At 33.3% G+C, this 23,024-nt stretch overlaps 1 protein-coding gene across 1 annotated transcript in view; it reads left to right on the forward strand.

Annotated features, from left to right (window-relative positions):
* LOC129234271 (diuretic hormone receptor-like) overlaps positions 1 to 23,024 on the forward strand; it is an 81,062-nt gene that overhangs the window by 44,568 nt on the left and 13,470 nt on the right. Inside the window, exons 5-9 of the mRNA XM_054868266.1 lie at positions 5,217 to 5,337; positions 9,339 to 9,489; positions 11,972 to 12,053; positions 19,240 to 19,306; positions 21,121 to 21,206. Coding sequence (XP_054724241.1) covers positions 5,217 to 5,337; positions 9,339 to 9,489; positions 11,972 to 12,053; positions 19,240 to 19,306; positions 21,121 to 21,206 — 507 coding nt within the window. The remainder of the gene's footprint in view (positions 1 to 5,216; positions 5,338 to 9,338; positions 9,490 to 11,971; positions 12,054 to 19,239; positions 19,307 to 21,120; positions 21,207 to 23,024) is intronic.

The raw sequence follows: 23,024 nt of genomic DNA on the forward strand, positions 1-23,024 counted from the left end.
AAACAGCTGCTAATCATTTAATAATTGATTTAATTAGTTTATTTTTTTGTAGTTGACTCTTTACATTCTACTTATTATAATCTGTGAAATAATTTTTCGTTTTGAGATTGACAACACTGACATATAAAGATTGAGAGATAGAGAGTGGCTCATTTTACCAACCATGGATCATCTGAAAAACGAGGTTTTTTTCCTGATTTTTTTAAAGATATATAACCTTTAATTAATCGTTTCAAACGCTTATATTATGTTTTATAATTGTTTGAAGAACATTTTACAATGAAGTTTGTTTGGTATTTTATCGTTTTTGTATATGAAATATTGATTTCAAAAATATAAGTTTGGAATATTGGACGTGCCATAACTCTTTTAATTTTTCCTCTTACAAACTCAAAAATTTTTCTATAAGATACCCTTTACCATAGTACACTGTGTACCAAATATCAACTACTTTGGTCCAATATTTCATAATTCCGACTGAAGGGGTTAAACAGTAAAAGTAAACAAACAATGTAAGGAAGCAAAGTTACGAATAAATTTCTTGCACCTACGTTTTTGAAGAATTTTCAAATGGCTGTTTGATTAAATCCGCAATTTGCATATTGAATTATAGATTGATCTTCCTCGTTGCTTCTGTCGGATGTCTTTTGATCTATAAGTTCACTTCTTTCGCATTGAATCCTTGTAACCCCGAAACGCGTGTATGCAGTTTCCTACACATTTCTGCCTATTTACGCTGCTTTATTTTCTTTTGCTTCTTTTAGCATACACGATGTTTGCTAAATATTAACTACGCAGAAATATGCAAGATGTCGATAGATCTGAAGTGATTTTCTGTACACAACTTTCGTTAGAGAGAGTCGGCAGGAATGGGACAGCGCTGCGTTTATGACGAAACAGGATGGGGAAGATTAATTCTACCTTGTCCAGTTGCTGCAGAAAATGTTCCAAGCCTTACACGTAACACTGCTGGACAAGCTATAAATATTTTTCATATCTTATTTTGGCATAAATGAAGCTCTTCCTTACCCCACTCCCAGCATATTTGGGAATTAAGCGGCTACTTTTCTTATTTTCTTTCATGAAAAGGAGAAATATTTTACCACTTCTTAAGAACTCCTAAAGCATTTTGTGACATTTTTTGTTAATAAACCTGCCAGTGTTGCTGAGAGTTCTTCGACTGCATGTATAATTCACAAGGTAGTAACAGTCCATCAAGACACTTCGTAATGCCACTTCACAAGTACCACTTTGAGGTGAACTAAGTGACAAGAAGTCGCATTATAAATTTAAATCACGTGGGCTCTCAAAACTGTTATCTTTGTTTAGAAAGGGAAAAGGTATTAAGTTTATATTTTTAGAGTCTTTCCGTTTGCTTAGCTCTTCATGTCGTTTTCTGATTTTTTTTTTTTTTGGCAATTGGTCTTATTTTTGCTCGCACTTTTTAGCCTACTTTCCCAGTAAAAGTCAGAGAAAGGAGAAAAAAGCATGAAAGAAGACTTAATGCATCTTGAAAATATCGCGAAAAACAAAAAAAAAGTCAAAAAAAATAATAATAAATAATTAAATAAATATCGAAAAATTAAAAAGTAGGGTATGGAGATGGGGAAAATGTCTGTCGGTCTATCTGTTGGTGTATCAGTCTGTCTGTTATGCACTAAGTTTTCGGCGGATAAACTCGATGCCTTTTATGTTTCTACATAAAGACATGCACAGACGATTTTTTTTTTCTGACAATGTAAATTATTTCTTTAAGCTGACATTTTATTGTTTTTTTTTATTTTGGAAAGTACATTAAATCATTTAAAAAATTATTTTTTTGGCAACAGGGGAAAACAAACGATTTTTTATATGGTGTATTTATTTTAATAAGCTTTTTTTTTTCTTTTTGAAAGCGGCAAAAGATTTTTTTTAATGGAAAAAAGTGTATTAGCTGCTTTTTTAAAAGGTGCTGCTATTTTATTTGTAAGTTTATTTATATATTTATTTATTATAAATCTAATTTTTTAGATAAGTGAGGCATATTCTGTTCCTAGAAATCATCTTAAAATATTTAAAAATTATGTGTGAAACAATTTGCGACTTTAGCTATTTTTGAAAATACTGATCCAATACTAGAAAGTAGATATGTGTATACGGGAAAGTAGGCTCGTTTAGTTATAGACGGAACTTCTTGTTTGGAATACAGATCAAGGTTAAACGCTCTTCAAAAGTAGGTATAAAAATAGCAATGCTTAAAATTATATTCACTTGAATATTTAAGTCACTCATTTATAACTTGGAGTAAATTTTTAGTCTGTTCCAGCATGCAATCTATTTTTGTTAAATTACAAGATTTTTCTTTTATGTAGTTCTGTTGTGTATAATTCTTTTGCAATGCTAATCCAAAGCGAATGCCCGTTAATCAGCCACAAAAAATTATTTTTAATGCCTTGCTGTATTTTGGTTCAACTAGTATGATTCAAGAGATGTATGTTGCAGAATGCAATGTATAAATAGTTTAAATTCAGCAAATAATAAATGCAACCCAAATTCAAAACAATAGAATGTCAGGAGTTCCGAAAAAGAAAAACCTATAATAACGTGGCGTAAAATGGACACAAGAAAATATTAAAAGAGACGCATGTTAGTTAGGAAGTGTCAAAACAATTTTCAGTACTTTTGTAGACAGAATTTTAGCAATTCAAGTTTTGCTAACATATTTTTTAAATATGCAATTTTTTTTTCTAACAGGTCAAGATTAGAATAATAAACTCATTGAATTTTAAATTTTAAAGACGTGGAAAATATTTGCTCACCCAATAGCCAATAAGTTGCAACAAGTATTGAACTTGGCTCTCGGAAAATCTTACATTAGTTTTTAGCAGAAAATGGGCAGTCCAAATGATATCTTTTGCAATAAAGAAATCATACATTGTATCATTGTATAAAGCCAAAAAAAACAGCAACAATTTATCTCAGATCAAATGAATATTTTATAATTTACAGCATGTAACAACTGGCGGAGGTGAACGCAAAATCTAGGGAATGTATTAAACTAATCGCTTCGAAATTGCTTTTTATTTCAATAAGTGATGGATCCAGAGTTGTCGTGGTGAAGTCAACTCTGGATCCTTTCCAACATTTAGACGATTGCATAAATAGGAGTTTCAATCGCGAATGTGCAAAGCAAAACTGAAAATGAACATGAAACAGATACGTGCAACTCTCTCTCGATGATGCAGTGAAAAGCTCATATGGGGGAAGCAAGACTAGGAAAGTTTTATTCAGTGTTCAAATCTTGGTTTTGAATATCTAGTGTTGTAGGAGATGTTTGGGTTTGGCGTTTAAAAAGTGACAGAGAAATCCTATGTAAGACGCTCTGTCAAATTTTCGACATCCGTTTTTTAGTCCAGTCGATGAACACATTACGCGATCCTTTGGAGTCAGTTTGAAATTTGTGAATGGCAAGTGTTCCATTTTTTTGCCATTATAGTGCGTGTTTGAAATTCTGTAATTTTTGATTGGTTGCATAAAATATAACAAAATAGCATATCAAATTGAAGGAAATTTAATGCTCTACACCTTTGTCGTCGACAATTTTCATAAATACTGATTCTGCGAGGAACTAAGAGCAAATGTTCCACAAAAAGAGAGATTTTTTCCGAAAATCATCGATTTTTCATAATGTATACCTGGAAAATTATTGGAAATTTGACACATATGTGTAGAAACAGTTTGATAGTAAATTTATTTAGCTTAAACTTTTATTTTAAACGCATTTTTTCCACCGTTTCCGACATTTTCTCGAAAAACCTAAAACTTTCTCCCCCCTCCTCCCACCTTTAACTCACCCCAGGGTCGGGGTTTTTTACTATGTTTACTTACTCACTACCCCTAACAATGTTCTGAAGTCAAAAATTATCGCATATTCCATGCACGCTACACCCCTGTTTTGAGCACTCATTGACTGGACTATTTGTATGGGAATGTATATGAGTGCTGCTAGAACAGGACAGCTGATCTGAAATTAATGGGTAAAATTCGCAACATCAAACAGAACTCCGATACATCTTAATAGTAACACTGGAATACTGCACTGCATCCTCCTTGGAAGATTTATGGAGTGACACATTTATCTTTCAGCAAGATAAGGCTTTGTGTCACACTTCGAAAAGACTCTTACATGACGAAGAGAAAAATGAGTTTTTTTGGTTAAGTAACTTTTCCGATGTCAATCCGATTGAAAATTTGTGGCTTCATCCGAACAAAAAGGTTCGGGACCCAGTTCCTATCAACAAAATAGAAATCATATTTTAGTAAATTACCGCTCAAGCCAGGACTAAGGCAGAAATACATGAAATACGCTGCCAGCTCAGTCAATTCCAGCCGAGGACTGCAGTTTCGTGCTTATTGGCACTCATCAGCCCGGCATAGGAAGCGACTGAGCTTGAGGTGGAAAACCTCTTAAGGAAGCCAATAAGCACGAAACTGCAGTCCTCGGCTGGAATCGACTGAGCTGGGGGTGTATTTCATGTATTTCTGCCTTAGCCCTGGCTTTCGGCGGTAATTTACTGAAATCACCATGCCTTGCCTTCAATATTCGAGTTGTACCGAACCATTGCTTCGGTCACTCGTCTGGTCAGTGCTAGTTCTGTATTAGCTACCAGTTTGTTTGGCACTCTTGGCTTCCTTAAGAGGTTTTCCATCTCCAGCTCGGTCGCTTCCTAAGCCAGGCTGATGAGTGCTAATAAGCACGAAACTGCAGTCCTCGGCTGGAATTGACTGAGCTGGCGGTGTATTTCATAGAAATCATAGTTGAATTGAAGAATACGTGAAATGGCACAGCTGAATGGATTATCAGCGATGAATGTAAACAGCTGGTGGAATACATACGCGCATACATGAAAAGATAGGAGCTATGATTCTAGTAAATAGTGACGAAACAAAGTATTGATATTTTTGCTTGATTTTTTTTTTCTAATTTTCTGATTTTTTGACTCCATATAAACCGTCATCATTATAAACTTTTGAATCATTCCATTTAAGATTTATTTGAATTATGAATACATGAAATGATATGTGCACTCAAAAGCATACAAAAGACCACACGTTCATTTAAATGCCTATCTTTTGATTTTTTTTTTCATGAAAAGAAAAAAAATTCTATTTGAATTCGGGTTTTTGTTGGGAGAAGGGACGATATTTTTAGTAATTCAATTGCATTTTTCACCAAGGAATCTGCGGTGCCTGAGGAATAATATCCACACCAATCTACTGGCTACGTATTTCTTTTTGGATCTCACATGGATTATTACCGCCACCTTGCAGTCTTTACCGTCTGTAGAAGGATCAAAGGTATTTTTAAAAGCTCTTTTCAAATTGTGTTACTGATGTCAAAGTAGTTCGGAATCCTCCTTTATACATTTTTGTAATCAACATTAAACTGTATGTGTTTTAAGTATCCGTATTTATGCGATGTTATCGCTTCTAGCGCTGAAAAGGTATCATCAACAAAAAAAATTGAATTTTGACATCTTGAATTCAAATTACGTTTTTCGCAATCACGAGTGTGTATGTAGACGTGTGTGTTTGTGTGTGGGGGGTATGTGTGTTTGTGTGTAGGGGTATGTGTATGTGTGTGTAGGCATGTGTGTTTGTGTCAGTGTGCTATCATAAGTGTGTGGATAGTTGTGTGTATGAATGTGTGTGTGAGGGGTATGTGTAGGCATAAGTGTTTGTGTCAGTGTGCAGGCATGAATGTGTGGGTAGTTGTGTGTATGTGTACGTGTCTGTATGTGTGTAGGGGTATGTGTATGTGTGTGTAGGCATACGTGTTTGTGTCTGTGTAGGCATGAATGTGTGGGTAGTTGTGTGTATGTTTTTGTGTGTGTGTATGTGTAGGTGCCTTTATGTATGCATGTGTGTATGTGTAGGTGCCTTTATGTATGCGCGTGTGTGTAGAACACAGACGCAACCTGGAGACGGCTTTCGCTGTAGGAGCAGCATCGTTAGGACCCGGTCGACGGTGATGGTGCGGAGGGTGGCGGTGGGAAAATGAAATCAAAGGACGCCAAAAACAGTCAAATGAAAGCAATACGCAATCGTGATTGCTCAAAAAAGAAAAAAGAAAAAAAAAAACGAAACCAGACCTTCAAAGCACAAATAGCAAACAAATACTCTTGAAAAGGCATTTTCAATATCTTTCAGCTACTATTTGAAGATAACAAAAAAAATATTCAAAGCTAATCTACAAGTTGTTTAATAGAAATATTAATATTAATTAAGTTGAGGATACTAAGTGTATTATTCGCAACCATTTGAGATAATTTTTGATCACTCAGCATCTTCAAAAATTGTGGCCACATCATGCTAATTAAAAACTCTCATCCCACAGGAACACGAAAAAAATCCTATTTTGATACCTACTCCAACATTTCTTGTTTTAAAAAAGCGCCTGTTTCGGAAGACGTGTCACATTAAAAGTTTTTTATTCTTCTCCCACTCTTCATTGAGTCTTTCTTCGGTGTTAACCTCGATAGCAAATTCATTAAATTGACTTTCTTTGTGCGCATATTTAAAAAATATGCTGCATAGCCACAAACATTGCCACTGAGGGTTTTTATATTTAGAGACTGAAACTGTTTTAATTAATTTTGCCTTTTGTTGCAGTTTTGAGAAATTAAAAAGCAAAAGTTTGGTTTATAATGTAAAAGAAGCATTTCTATTTTTACTTCCTTTTCCAAAAAAGGAAGTATTGTATACGCGAAAAAAAAATTTCACTCAAAATTCGACCTTAATTTCCATTTTGCTCACCCCCGAATTAATGTTGAGTTATTTTTTTTTCAACCCGACCACACGCAGTGCCTAAGAACGTATAAACACTCGAAATATCCATTTTGACATTCCCCGACTTAATTACAACGACTTTTTTCGTGACGTCCGTATGTACGTATGTATGTGCGTATGTTCGGATGTGCGTATGTGCGTATGTATGTCGCATAACTCAAGAACGGTATGTCCTAGAAAATTGAAATTTGATACTTAGACTGCTAGTGGGGTCTAGCTGTGCACCTCCCTTTTTGGTTGCATTCGGCTGTTTCTAAAGGGGTCTTCTGCCCCTTTTTGGAAAGAAATCATTGTTAATTTCGATGTATACTTAAGTGGTGTTATAATTTGGCGGACACTTGGCGATATATTGCCAGTCTTTTGGTCGCCAAGTTTTGTCGCCAAGTTGGCAACAAATTTGGTGATTTTTTTTTTAAATCTGATTTTAATTTGGCCACTGATGGTGATATTTAGAGAGTAAACTATTGAATCACAAAAATTGCCAATAATGGGAAAATGACATTAAAATTGGAGTAAAAGGAAGTCATGTGATGCACACATCAGCTCGTTAAAGAAAAATGTTACAAGAATTTTATTTCTTCTGAAAACCTCTTATGTTACATTATTCTGCGTAACGTTTTTATATCTGATATACATTTCTATAACTGTCTACCATAACTTTCTTAATGTAAGGTCTTGACTTAATTTGTTAAAAGTGTAACGAGACACAAATTTTTGCCGCTCTATACTGCTAACTGCTTACATGTGCCCCTAGATACTATGTTTACAAATGCCTCATTTTAGAACCACTTTAGAACTAACTTGCAAAAAGTAAAAATTCTTAATTTAATTTTAGAAAAGTGAAACTTACTTAAATGCTCTTATAATGATGTGCAATTATCAAATTTGCTTATTAGTTAGCTAAAAATTTGTTCTCACGTGAAGAAGACAATCATAAAACTATATATGCAACACCTGCTACTCATTGCTCTAAAAGTTTGGCCAATTTACTGCCATCACTTGAGAATTTTTCAAGGTGTTTCGCTTGAAACGATCCAATTGAAACAGGGGTTCTCACACTTTTAGGCTCTGCCCCCCCCCCCTTGAACACTGGCGAGAGCTCATGCCCCTCCCCCTCCCCGTCAATGCGAGGTCACAGTCAAAATTTGAAATTGAAGCCAGTTGATATCGCTAAAGCAGGTTATTAAAGAAAAAAAGTTTCGTAAACAAATTTAACATTACTATGCATAACTCAGTTTTGAGCATTCTTATTAGAACATAAGAAATTAAAGAAATGAATGCAAATAAATTGGAAGCTATCTAGGACCAAGATGAGGTTGATTATCAACCTCTAACAGTAGTAAAATTTATAAAGTTCAAGAAAAACGTGTAAAAATTGTTTTTGTAACCATTGAAAATCGTTTAGCCATACTGCCAAAGCATTTTAAAAAGTATTTTCTTTGCTGACGACAAACTGATAGCAAATTACGAGTGGGTTACCAGATCCATTTCATAAGATTTTCGAAGCACTCTCCATTGATGAGGAAAAAAATTCATAGACTTTACGACAAAAGGCGAAACCAAAAGGCAGTTTAATAATAAATCACTATTTTAATTTTAGTCAGGGGCAGAGGCTTCTTTTTCTAAACCGAAAACAAGGCCATTTCGCAGTCTATTACCCTTTTCAACATCCTACCTTTGTGACTCTGGATTTTCTGATTTGGCTTCTTTAAATAAAAATCTCACTAGTCAGTTAAATATAGAAACAGAACCGAGAGTAGCTATTTCTAATATTAAGCCTTACTTCGAAAAAAATGTTCTTCAATACAAGCCCAAGGAAGTGACAAATAATTACGAAATTTCTTTTTAATTTGGTATTTTTTATTAAGTAAAATTTGATTCAGAAGTGTTTAATAAGATAATTATTAAATATGTTGAAATGCATTTTCTTTTCTATTTGTATGTCTGCTTTTCCTTTCAGTCAGTTAATCAATTCTTTTAAATAATATTTTCTCTTGGATATTTTCGCGTCCCCCGCCACTCGAGTGTGCTCGCACCCCTTAGGGGGCGCCCCACAGATTGGGAATCACTTTATTCACTAGTTCCCCCTTTCTCCTAAATTGTATCCACTTTGAGTTCTTCGCTCAAGATTTCATAAAGAGAATCCAGCCGATTGCTCGGATGCTGGTTTTGGTTCCGCTGTTGCAAAATGACCCATAACCTTTCGGTAAAACTTTTCAAAATGTTAGAAGTTTCATGCCCTTGAATCTTTAAACAATTTCCTCCTTTGATACTTTTTCTACTCCTTAACAGTTGTCAAAGCTCTATAAAAAAAAAGAGAACTGCTTAAAACGAAATTTCCCCAATACTACCGCTCTATAGCCACGGCTATAATTATAGCTATTGGTTTTCAAGAGCTTAAAAAAAATATTTTTAGGAGCGTTAAATGTTTTCCTTTATAAGTACCATATAAGGTTTCTGTAAAAATAATTTTTAAAGAAATTGTGCTAAATGTTTCCTTTTCATCTTAGGTGACGTGTATTCTAGTCATTTTGTTAACATATTTGATGGTCACCAATTTCTTTTGGATGTTTGTCGAAGGTCTTTACTTATACATATTAGCAGTGAAGACATTTTCCATAGAAGTCGTTAGAATACATGTATACGCTCTCATTGGATGGGGTAAGTAGGGTAGAATCAAAAGTGACTCTTATTACCTAAAATTTAATCTCCATTAAAGGTAGAGTAAAACATTTGCCTTTAAAGGGGTTCGGGACACAATTTGAAAAACAAATTATTAAACAGTTTTAGAGTTTCGAAATTTTATACTCTGCTTCACTATCTTTTTTCATCAGCAAAATCATAACATAAATATTAAAAAAATATATTTATAGTTAATTAATTTTTAAAAAACGGGGTCGCTTTAAGTTGCTAAAACTCAACTTTTTTTCATAAGTCTAAACACAAATACCTAAGCTTTAATTTTTATTCAGCAATTGAAAAAATATTAATTCAATGAAAAATAAAAAATATTTGAATGAAAATTTTGAAAAATTCTAAGATACATTTTTTTTCAATAAAAATCACATTTTTTTAAATAAACATTTTTTTTTTAATTTACCGAATAAAAACACGAGTAAACTGTTTGAATAACATAGGAAAAACGCGTTTTTAAAGTTTTAAAGTTAAGAATAATATCAATTAAAAGCAAGAAACAAAAAAATATATCTTTCGTTTTAATTAAGATAGAAACAAGATTCAAACGGCATTTTAAGCAGAAAAAAAAAGCATTTTTTTTAATGATTAAAAAAATTACAAAAATTGGCGATTTTTGTGTCCCAGACCCCTTAAGTGCTGATAAGGTTAAATTTTTAAATCACATATCACTATATGGCAACTCAGAAGTCTGGTTCAATCTGTGACCAGCATAAGATGTAAGATTTCCAAGTAAAATTCTTCTGGAAAACAATTTTTTTCAAATCAAAGTTTGAAACTCATTTGGCAATGTTTTGGCTTGTTGTTGAGAAACATGAAAACAATGGTATTAGAAGATAAGAGTGAGAATTTTAACTTCACGACGTCAGATAGTTCTAGTTTACAAAAGTATAAAATTTGAATTATTTTATGCATCAAAGCAGGTTATTTTCTTACCGTTTGATTAAACGCTATTTTATTCAATGTATCTCTTCTAATGCTAAACTATAATAGAACCAGAAGACCATACGATAATGAAGTAGTGAAAAAGATTCGAATTAGTGGCAGTCGTAAACTATTTGACCTCCTGTCTCTGCGATCGAAATATAAGGTCTTATAATCAGGCGAAATTTGAAGAAAAAAAGACAAACTTAGCGAGTTTTGATGAGTAACGGGAGACATCCTCCACACACTTTGCAGATGGATGTCTTACCGCTTGCAGAAGGTGAAATCGCCAGCGAGAAACTAGTTTCATTAAATTCTCGCCAAATCTTTAACTCAGGCACTTTTTTTAAAAAATTTGGCATGCTTTAGGATCTTATATCTTGGTAACGGGGTAACGGGGGCATAAGGGCAAATATTTTTTGTGGCAAAATGTCTCAATTTGCTTTTTTGATTGCTACTTATTTTCAACTGTTTTCATTATAATAGTGTTCGTTTGGGTCCCTGGTTAGAACAATTAATAGTGCTGACTTTTTTTCAAAAGAGTTGTTGCTTAAACCATTTAAGAGCCCAAGAAGAGAAGGCTACACGACTCACGCAGAAAGGTACGACTTCAATTTACAGAACACCAAAGGAAATCCGTTCTAGCTCAGATAGCCAAAAGCAGAACAACTCCTAAATCAGCACCTCCCAGAAATACTGATTTTAAATGGGAACTTTGAGTACTTCGTGACTTGCGCCTCAGGCACCCTTTGCGAACACGGAAGATCTTTGACTGACTGGCAGCGAACCCATTACCCTCCAGTTAGGATTCCAACGTCTTAGCTGTCCAGCTACTAAACGAATCATTAACATAATTTTATCTAGAGCAGCTTCATTAACACCCTCCATTGCATTCAAGAAAATACTTTACAGTACTCAACCCTTTGTTGACTCCACCTAGCTTTTTAATTTTTTTCAGCCAAAATGACAGCATGGACGGATACAAGGGAGGGGCAACAGGGGCGATCAACCCTCCCTTGAAGCAATTTTTCCAGCAGATTTTTCCGAATTGAAGTCCTAAAATGCAATTGAAGGCGATCTTTGATGACGTTAAGAAAAGATGGTGTTCGAATCTTCCGAAATTTTTTCTGAATTGAAGTTTCAAAAAGCAATTTTAGACGACCTTTGGCGATGTTAGGAAGGGGTTTTGAAACATTCTCTCGGAATTATTTCAAAATTGATGTTCTAAAATTTAATCTTAGAATACCTCTTTCAACGGAAATGGAAAGGAATAACTTGGAGGACTCCCTTGGCTAATCTCTATGTTTTAGCTGTTTAAGATTAAAATCCTGTTGCAGCAAACCAAGCTTATAAATCAGGTACGTAACAAGAGTTATGTTTTAAAATAAACCGCCCCCTCTGTGAAAAAGATCTGGATCCGTTTCTGGATATGAATGACAGTGGCATCAACTGAAGCCACCTGCTCTATGCTTAGTATTTTATGGGCTAAGTCTCAATATTTTAACTGCATATATTTTTATTGAAGGTGTCCCAGCATTGATTGTGGTCTCGTGGGCATCAGTAAAGGGATATTTAGCTCCCCTTTCGAAAGATTCCTTAGTTGACGAGTAAGTACCTTTAGTAATTGCTTTTAATATTGTATTGTTGTGTGTAGTGCAAATAAATATGGGGCAGTAAAAAGCAAAATGATGTAAGTGACAAAATTAAAAATTTGGAGATAGCCAGTACAAATGGTAGGTGGACCATTCCTCTGTCTTGGGGCAAGCGATAGTACTAAAGGGTGTTTTTTAGAGGTATAGAACTTTAAGTTGGCAACACTGTTTGATATGTGTGCCATTTTGATAGCTGTCACTTGTTTTGTGTTCAGTTTGGTTTGCCATTTCATCATGAATAGACAACAAGGCGGAGCAACATGCCACACAGCGCGTCACAATTGATTGAAAGAAACGTTACGGTGAACGAAAAATTTCGCGTAATGGACCCGTGAATTGACATGCAAGATCATGCGATTTAACACCGCTGGGCTACATTTTGTGGGGCTATGGGGAGTCTCTGGTCTGCACCGATAAGCCACAGAAAATTGACACCTTAGAAGTGAACATTTGCCACCTATTACTGACATACGGTCTCTATTGCTGCAAAAAGTGAGAAAATTGGACTTTTCAATTGAACTTTTTCCGAGCCAGCCGAGGTGGCCATATGCCAGAAATCATATAAAAATGGCGAAGAAGCATCTTTCGAATAAAGCAACATTCATGGCAATTAACAACATTAAACTGTGTCTTATTTGAACCTAAAGTTCTCTACCTCAAAAAAAAACACCCTGTAGTAGCCTTAGTAGATGCTGCTGTACATCACGATCAAGAATTTATTTCTAATGAAAGCCTGCCAAGGACCTGAACTTGAAGCGCGATTCACCCGAAACTTTAAATAGGACTCTTACATCTCTTTGCTTCCCACTGCTTCATATGTACTTTGGATTCAAAAAAAGGGTACACAATGCATGAGTGGAAACTAATGCAATTAAACTACCACATTTATTGAAATAAAACGCGCTTGCTACATTTTTGCGATCTCGTTGTTTGAAACAGGGATTAATGTTGCCGCTGTCTAATGAGAAAAAGTGTATACCAATCAAAAAGACGAAATGAAACAACACAGACGCGAAAACGTGGGAAATACTATCAGAGCGAAATATCAAATCTAATTTGGTACAGTTGATTTTTTAGTACTTTTTAAGTTAAACACCTCTAACATTCAAGCATAAAAAAGGTGTATTCCGTTTTTACAAATTTAATCACGAATTTTGGAAAATAAAAAAATTGTAAAACAGTCATTCACAAAAGCTTGAGAAACAGTTTTCTGAAGAAAAAAAAAACTTTTGCAAGTAGTAATCATATACCAAACAACTTTTAGGCAACTGCCGACATTAATACACTGGGTTGCAAAATAACACGAGTAGCTTGTGCTCTCGTGATATCAAGACACAAATTTGAAAGTAGTTATCAGAAAAGTCTAATGTGTGGAGAAGCACACATGCATATAAAATTCAAAAATATATAGAAAATATAAATTATCTGAAAAACAGGTGTTGCAAAATGATGTAAACATGGGACGAAATTTCCCTCAAACGACAATATAAATTGTTTAGAAATATTAAATACGACTTGCAAAATAAGGAAACAAAATACTGTAAACTCCCGACTATCTGCAGAATACAGCCTTACTTCAACCTAAGTGCAACCGCAAAATAGGTTTAAATAAAACGATACTATTGTATGCAGTAGCTTAAAAAATAAAACATACTAGTTTACATTTAAACAATAGGCTAAAGTGTGTAAAAATGTATGCGAAAGCTAAAAGAGAAATTATCATTATTGCAAACAGATTACACACACACGTGTTCAAACCCTGAAAACAGATTTACTTAAAAAGTTCAAGTTGTGGAACACCAAAATAACATATACGGAGGATAGTTTTTCCAAATAAGACTGAGCTGGTCACTTGTTTACGTGTGTAAATAGTGTACGTCAAAGAATCAGTATCTATTGTAAATCTAAAGCAATAAGTGGGGCAGATCACAAAATCAGTAAGCATTGTAGATCTAAACCAGTAAATAATGTAGATCTAAAAATCGGTAAGTGGAATAGATTTTGAAAAGTAAGTACTTTCAAATGTGTCCGCAAAGTTAACTTTAGGATTATCTGATCTAAAAAAGCTTAGAACGGTTTTGCGAAAAGCAAGATTCTGATTTTTCGTGATCAAAGACTTTAAGCAAGGGCTATCGCCAAAAAAAACTGAAATCAGTGTAATACTGAATTTTTTTTGATTAAAAGGGAATTAAGGAGCAATAAAATTTTCAAACAGTCTGTCAAGGCTATCGAAAAGGGGTAAAGAGCCATTAGAAATAGGATGAGCGATGATAACACAACTTAAGGGGCACGTGCAAGATGGTGTCAAAAAAAGTGCGTTCCCCAGCATATTCAACAGCTCTAAGGTGTTGAAGTGCAAGAAAAGAAACTCCCAACCACGTATAAGCAAAACAAACCAGCAGAATCAATGGGATTGTTATCCATACAAAGTACAATAGTTTGGAAAATTCCAAATTATTACTTGCCTGCAAAATAGAAGATCGTGCTGTAAATTTCATGAAATAGAACAATAGTTTAAACCTAATCTTCTTTACAAAAAGACTAGGAGATGAAAGTAATTTTCTTCCTTTCAAACTATATTTAATGCGAAGCACCTCATGTTTACATATAATGACTTTCTAGTTGGAAGATTTGTGATCTTTCTCAATCATAGTAGGGTCATTCCATGTCAAGTGATCCAAAATTTGGGAAATTTTTTCCCTCACCCTTTTGTATTTCTTTGAAATTTGGCTCATCGATTGTACCCTTCGAGGTAATCAAAAGTCCAAATTTTTAGATTTTTATCTCTATTATTTTTTTATTTATGACACTTTGATTTTTTGAAAAACCCTCTTTTTTTCATGGATGTTTGAACATAAAATGGACGATAACAGCACCAAATATAGATAGAAAGATTTGGTAAAAAGCATTTTAAAGTACATTAGTTGCTGTTTAATGGAATATGCAACATGACTAATTTCAAAACAATTTTAATTTTTAAAAAATGAAATTTAAATTTTAAATTTAAATTTCTCAGAAAAGGTATAATGAATTTAAAAAAAAAAAATCTTAAAATTTGTGTGTATTTTATCTTCATTTGTGCAAAGTTTCAAGTTGGGATCTCAATGGGATCATATTTTTATGATTTTTTAAATAAATTTGACTTATGAAATAATGACATTTTTCAGATTCTAACTAGTTAAATATGGGGTTCTCTTACTGGGGATGGTCTAGTAAGTAGTAATTGATCATGATTATGCTTGAAATGAGCTGACATGAATTTGTAGATTGGTAAGCCCCCCCCCCCTCCCCCACCACTTTTAATTTTTTTTCAAAACATTTCGAAAATTAAAATTAAATAAATAAATAAATAAAACAAAATAAATAGTAAACTTATTAAAAGTTGGTAAATAATCTTCTTTAAAGCAAGAAAAAGCCCCCCCCCCCCCCCCCAGCACCAACACTTTTATTTTATTTTTCAAAACTATTTTCAAAACGCAAAAAATAAATAAATTAATAAAATAAAACAAAATGATTAGAAAGCATATAAAAAGCTGGTAAATGTTCTTCTTTAAAGCAAGACGAAGTACATTCCCCCCCCCCACACACACACATACGATTAACACTATAATGGTATCACGCCTCACCTGACGCCTTTTTTTCGGACCAAGTGTTTCTTTTTCAATCCGAACTTCACAAAATTTACTTGATTAATTCACTATCTGATAAGGAAAGTTATGATTCATTTCATCCCCTACCCCTGCGCCAACTTTCAATTTTGGAGGGAGGAAAGAAATAGTTTGCCCCAAGATCATAGCAAAATAGGAGTGTTTCTCCCCATTTTGTTTCATTATTTTCACACTAAACTAAAAATCAATCTAAGTATCAGATCATATGTATCTCCGCATAAAACTGTCTTTCTACAACATTTGGCGTGCGGCGGTCTTCTTTTCCTTAATGCTAGTTTTCTTTTTAGTTTCAGTTGTAAAGGAGAGCAATGCAGCGAGATCTATTTATGCATATATTAAAAGCAGTTATAGATCAAACAAATTTTGCTAGTTTGAGCATAACCTTCCATGTTGTTAAGCTTCATTCCAGATTGCTCTTCCCCCTACCTTTCCCCCTCCCCCTATCGTCCCACTTTTCGAAAGAAAAAAAAAAGCTACAAATGAGTGGTTCTATTTGTCTGTTAAAGTTTTTCTGACTTTTAGTTTTTATGACCCCCCCCCCCCCCATTCATAAGCCTTAGTCACTGCTGATGTTTAGTAGCGTGCATCCCAGTTTATTATGATTATAACTCTTACGTGCCAGCTTTTTTTTTTTTTTTTAATACAGTTTTGAAAAAAAAAAAAAAGATAAAAAGTGTTTGTGTGGCAGGGGGGGTGTACCAATCTACAAATTCATGTCAGCTCATTTCAAGCATAGTCATGATCAATTACTACTTACTACACCATCCTTAGTAAGAGAACCCTATATTTAACTAGTTAGAATCTGAAAAATGTCATTATTTCATAAGTCAAATTTTATTTAAAAATTCATAAAAATATGATCCCATTGAGATCCCAATTTGAAACTTTGCACAAATAAAGATAAAATACACACAAATTTTTGAGAATTTTTTAAAAAAAATTCATTAAACCTTTTCTGAGAAATTTAAATTTAAAATTTAAATTTCATTTTTTAAAAATTAAAAATTTTCTGAAATTAGTCATGCTGCATATCCAATTCAACAGCAACTAATGTACTTTAAAATGCTTTTTACCAAATCTTTCTATCTATATTTGGTGCTGAGTTATCGTCCATTTTATGTTCAAGCATCCATGAAAAAAAGAGGGTTTTTCGAAAAATCAAAGTGTCATAAATAAAAAAATAATAGAGATAAAAATTTAAAAATTTGGACTTTTGATTACCTCAAAGGGTACAATTGATGAACCAAATTTCAAAGAAATACAAAAGGGTGAGGGAAAAAACTTTGGATCACTTGACATGGAATGACCCAGTAGCCTTTTTCTGTTACAAAAAATCCATGATACATGGAAGTAATTTCATTCAAAAAATGCATTTTCTTTTAAACGTAGATTCGCAATTATTCACACAAGAATAAAATATTGTATCATTTTGTATGTTAAAAGACAACTCATTGTTTATTTTTAAATTAAATTTTGATGTACTTCAAACAAAAAGAGAGTCATAATGAACATTATCACAGTGATTTTGAGGCCTTTTGAGAATTTCAATCTGTTACGTAAAAGTGATTCATTGTGCATCAAAGTTATATAACACGAAATTCGGTTCAGAACTACCCATGCCTACATTCCCGGATACTAACATTGACATTCTAGCACTTGATCAATATTCTCTTCGTGCTGAAAATTAAAATAATGAGTAATCTAACGTTTTGAATCACAAAAATTGCAAATTATTGCAGACACGTGTTTCGGTGTTACAAGGAACACCTTTTTCACACTTCTTTACATTGAAAAGGGTGTTCCTTGTAACACCAAAACACGTGTCTGCAATAATTTGCAATTTTTGTGATTAAAAACGTTGGATTACTGATTATTTTAATTCTCTTAATTAGCTACAAGTGCAAATTATGTCAAAAATATCTTTTCAATATTTTAAGTTGATTTCTAAAAAAGTATGTGTCTCTCCTCTGATGAATAAAAGAACAATCAAGGTAGAAGCACCTGTTGAACGTTTTTTAGCTAATACATTTTTTCCGTCAAATATAAATAGTCTTTCTTTTTTATTTTTGGTAAAATAATAGCGTCGTGGGATTTATATTTCCTCTGTTGCCAAAAACTCAAAAATAATAATTTGTCTACTTTAAAAAATTAATAAGTTAATAATTATATGTACTCTTAAATAAATGATCTTTGTCACAATCGTCTGCACAGCGCTCTCTGTCTGATAAGAAATAAAGCAAAGTAATTCTCGTTGACAAAAATAAAATAAATGAACTGAAAGTTAAGCATGATAATAAAAACAAATCATCTCAACAATCATTATTTCACAATAAGAACGAGGGCTACGGAATCACAGTTGGAGTCTTGAAGTTGGAATCAGATTGGTGTTGGGATCAAGTAGTCGGATTCGAGGCTTAAAAAATCCAAGAGTCGGAACCGGACCCTCCTCCAAATCTGAATTTCTGCCACAGCTGCTGGCGATGTCGGACTGATTTTCTGGTACAGGAGTCGGATTCAAAGGCTTAGAAATTCTTGAAGCTGGAGTTGAGATTTGGTAAACTTTCCCAACAACTCCGCAGGCCTGGTATAAACATTTACGCTTTGAATTAATTTAGATTTGATTCAGTCATATTTATCTCTTACTTGCGTCAATGCTAAGTCTATGAACTATGTTTTTATTTTTTATTAATAACTTTTTTTTCGATTTCTTGAAACCGAAAACTATATTCAAAATCCATACAATTTTTTCTACTTTCTGGTGCCAAGAAATAATTTTTCGCGTTGTCCTCAATGTTAAAATTTTTTGAATTGTTCAAAAAATACCCTGAAAACTCTAAAAAAATTATTTTCTTAGGCATGTTCTTCATCAAGATCTTTTTCCAACACAGTTTGTTGAAGCAACTATGCCTATAAGTTCGAATTCCTTAATTTCCCCGTAAGCACTTTTGTGCAGTCTTTTAGAACTGTATAAAATTGAACGAAAACCTGTTCAAATCAAAAAGTGAAATATGGGGATGAGGTGAACTTGCCAAGATGCTTCAAATTAAAAAAAAATGTTCGAATAGGATAATTTACTCAAAAGTTATTTGAGAGGAGGGGGGGAGACCGGCCGACAGAAGCATCTTTTTTTTTTTCTATCTCAATATCCTACATCTTAGTTTTTAATTTTTTGATATTTATTTAATTCTTTTATTTATTTTTGACTTTTTTGATTTAGCGATTTTTTAAAGATGCATTAAACCTTCTTTTTTGCGTTTCACTTCTTTCTTTTATTTGTACTGGAAAACATTCGAAACTGTCAAAAATTTTAACTGCCGGGGGCAATGAAATTTTTTGTGATATAGATTTTAAAGCGCAATGTTATAAAAAATATTTTTAAAAATGTCGAAATGCAGTTGTGATGAAGAGCGGTTAAGAAAGTAATTATGCGTATATATAAGTATACCTACATATATTTAATGTTTTCTTTTCAGTTGCGTCTGGCAGACTAAAGACAGCACAGATTACATATTTATTTGTCCGGTTATTGTGGTTCTTTTGGTAAGTACATACCTCTTTCATTTAGTTTAAAAAGTATTTTGACTCACTTTCATTTTTCAGTTTTAAATCTTTGCATCTCACCCAAGTATAAAAAAAGCAATTTCAAAAATCAGCATTCAGGGTTTTTTTGAGCAATCACGATTGCTTATTGCTTTTATTTGACTGTTTTGATGTGCTATCATTTTATTTTCATCCCGCCATCGCCACCCTCTGCAGCATCGCCGTCGACCGGATCCTCACGATGCTGCTCCTCTAGCGAAATTTCGTCTAAAGGTTGTGTTCATATCCTACACACACACACGCATACATACACACACCTACACACACACACACATATATATGTATATATATATATATATATATATATATATATATATATATATATATATACACAGACACCTACACACCTACACACACACTCGTGATTGCGAAAACATAATTTGAATTCAAGATGTCAAAATTCAAATTAATTTTTTTTTCTTACAATTATAAAAAGGTTTTTCAAGTTGAGCATCATTTTTAGTGATAGCTTCTGTAGAAAACGGTTGATCAGAAATTGAAGCAAAGTGAGTTGCTTCAAACGGAGGTTCGAGTTTTCTTTTAATTTTTAGTTTTTATTTTATTTCTTTTATTTATTAATTAACATTTTCTAAAATCCTAAGACTGTTCCCGAGAGCTTCCATAAGAAGAGCATTTTATATTGTCAGTAATGATGATTCGAGTTCCTTGTTACCATTGCAACTAAGTTCAAGTACTACATTATATGTCTTGCTGCAAAGTTATCTCATGTTATTTTTACATCCTTATGCATCTCCTTCTTAATAGCATAATTAGCTAGAGCTAAACTCAAAATAGGAAGAAATTTTCTTTGTTTTCTTTAAACGATACAATTCGAAAACCACATGTCTTCAAAAATTCCAAAACTACCGATCATATTCATTAACTATTAAGAATAATTGTTCCATATTTGAAGCCAAATGGTCAGAAACTGGTTTCTAAAAAACTAATGGAAACTTACATAGCAATTATAAAATGTGTGCGTAGTAATGGTTACAACAATTGTTGGTTTGTAAATGTCTTTCCTCCCGTGTTCTTCTATAATAACTAGAAGAAAAAAATACAAGTTTTTAAATTGTGTATGTGTTTTGGCTCAGCAGATTTATTCAAATATGAGGTACTGTCCTCGTTTAAAAAAGGTTTGGCTTCCCGGTTTTTAGCTATAGTGGAGTTGTTTCCTTCAGTCAAAAGTAGTACTTTTAGTCACTGAAATTGATAGAATAAGCAAAAAAAAAAAAAAAAACACTGACCCAGAAAATACTTTTATTTTCCCAACAGTTACGGTCTTGATGACGTCACAAAAGATGCTATTTGACGCATCTTTCATCCGCGTTTCCACGTTATGATAATGAAGCAGCGAATTAAAATTGCTCTCTACGCTTGCTATCAACCATATCGTTGCCAATACACGTGATTAAAGATGCGAATTAAATATTTTGCACTGTGAATGACAACACTGAATGACATTTCATCATTTGTGATGTCATCGGCATAAGCTTAAACAATGAAAGTGCACCGATTTAAGTATTTTTTTTTAAATACTAAACTTATTAAACTTAAACAAATTCTTTAAAAAAAATGGTCAGATCCTATGTTTTTAAGCATGCTCTTTCAGAAAAAAATACTTTTAAATTTTGGAAACGACCCCATTCATTATTTTTAATTTAATATCAGTTCCTGTTTGTGATAATCTCGAGTGCTCACAGTTACAGCAATTTTCCTCATTGTGTATTGATTTTGCATTTTCTATTCAACAGGTGAACGTGTTCTTCATGTGTAAGATCATGTGGGTCCTGATGACTAAGCTGCGAATAGCAACAACAGCAGAGTCGAAACAATACAGGTAACACTGAGACAATGACGTAAATTTCTTGACTAAGATAAGAGACTCCTACTTCAAAGGAAAATATAAAATCTTGAAAACTGCATGCCTTAACTGTAGAGAAAAAAGGAAACCCTATTTTACAATTTTTTTTTCTTTCTTGAGAAAAAAAGGCGAAAGAAAATAAAAGTACATTTTTGCATATGCTGGTGTACGCTTATCAATGTTATATTTTGTCAAACTTTAGGGCCCATGCGCGATCGGAAAATGTCAATAGATTTCCATAATTCTTTTTTTTCCTTTTACTTCCTTTTACAAAAAAGGAAGTATTGTATTCGCAAAAAAATATTTACTCAAAAATCGGCCTTAATTTCCATTTTTCTCACCCCTGAATGAATGTTGAGTTTATTTTTCAACCCGATCACACATGGATAGATGCCTAAGAACGTACAGACGCCCTAAATATCCATTTTGACGATCCCCGAGTTAATTACAACGAGTTTTCTCGTGCCGTCTGTATGTGCGTATGTGTGTATGTCGCATAACTCAAGAACGGAATGTCCTAGAAAGTTAAAATTTGGTACTTAGACTCCTAGTGGGGTCTAGTTGTGCACCCTTCTTTTTGGTTACATTCGGATGCTCCAAAGGGGGTCTTTTGCCTCTTTTTGGGGGGAAATCATTGTTAATTTCGATGTAAACTCAAGTTGTGTTATAATTTGGCGGACACTTGGCGATATATCGCCAGTCTTTTGGCCGCCAAGTTTTGTCGCTAACATGGCGACAAATTTGGCGTTTTTTTTTTTTTTAATCTGGTTTCAATTTGGCCACTGTTGGTGATATTTAGAGAGTAAACTATTGAAACAGATTAAAACTGCGAATAATGAGAAAATGACATTAAATTGGAGTAAAAGGAAGTCATGTGATGCACACATCAGCTCTTTTTTTTTTTTTTTTGTCTTTATAATTCGCAGCTTTTCCACTCTATTATAACTTCGAAATAAATAAATGAGTTTTTTCGGGTCAGTCACCCTATTGCACAAGGCGCAAGGTGCTGCGATCTCTTAATACGCTTGATTGGAAATGCTCAGCCAGTGCTTCGCTCCGCTATTTTATTTGTAAACTACTTTTGAATTAGAAGTAGCAAATTCAAATTTGGATGTATGCCCTTTTGATATGAAAGGGAATGAGTGGATACCGGCAAATAAGGGATAAGTTCCACTTTGCTGTAAAATAAGGGCATGGATATACGCAGTTTAGGTGGTAAAACCAATGTTTACGTATTTTTTAACAATATATATGAACCACTTCAGGACGAAAGAAATTCATGGGTCGAAAGGATTTATATTAAATATTCTGAAAACGAACAACAAAAAAAAAAAAAAAAAAAAAAACGAAAAGTGGATATAATCCGTTTTGAAAGTAAACTCCTCTGTTACAACTTTGTTATGAAAGTAAAATACAGTGAACCACGAAGAAACAAAATTTTTCGATAAAAAGAAATCGGGAAATTTTCTCACGACTCTTTTGTAATAACTGTAGCTACACTTTTTCGATAACACACTGCTTGTTGTTAACGCTTTATTATCAGTTAGCTTTCTGATGACGATAAAATTACGATTTAGCGAATTTTTACAATCGTACATTCAAAAATGCGGGGTTAGCTTCATCGGTCTACGTAGCTATATTTGACGCACCAACTTTATTAGTATACATTTTTGCCTTGTACACTCCTATAACTAAGTTTAAGTCCTCAAAACCTATAACTATACATTATCTAATCTCAAAAAGATACGTTAACCAACTTGGCTAATGATTTTTCTCTGCAGATCTGCCCTAGTT

Source organism: Uloborus diversus, chromosome 1 (genome assembly GCF_026930045.1).
Source record: "Uloborus diversus isolate 005 chromosome 1, Udiv.v.3.1, whole genome shotgun sequence".
Lineage (NCBI taxonomy): Eukaryota > Metazoa > Arthropoda > Arachnida > Araneae > Uloboridae > Uloborus > Uloborus diversus.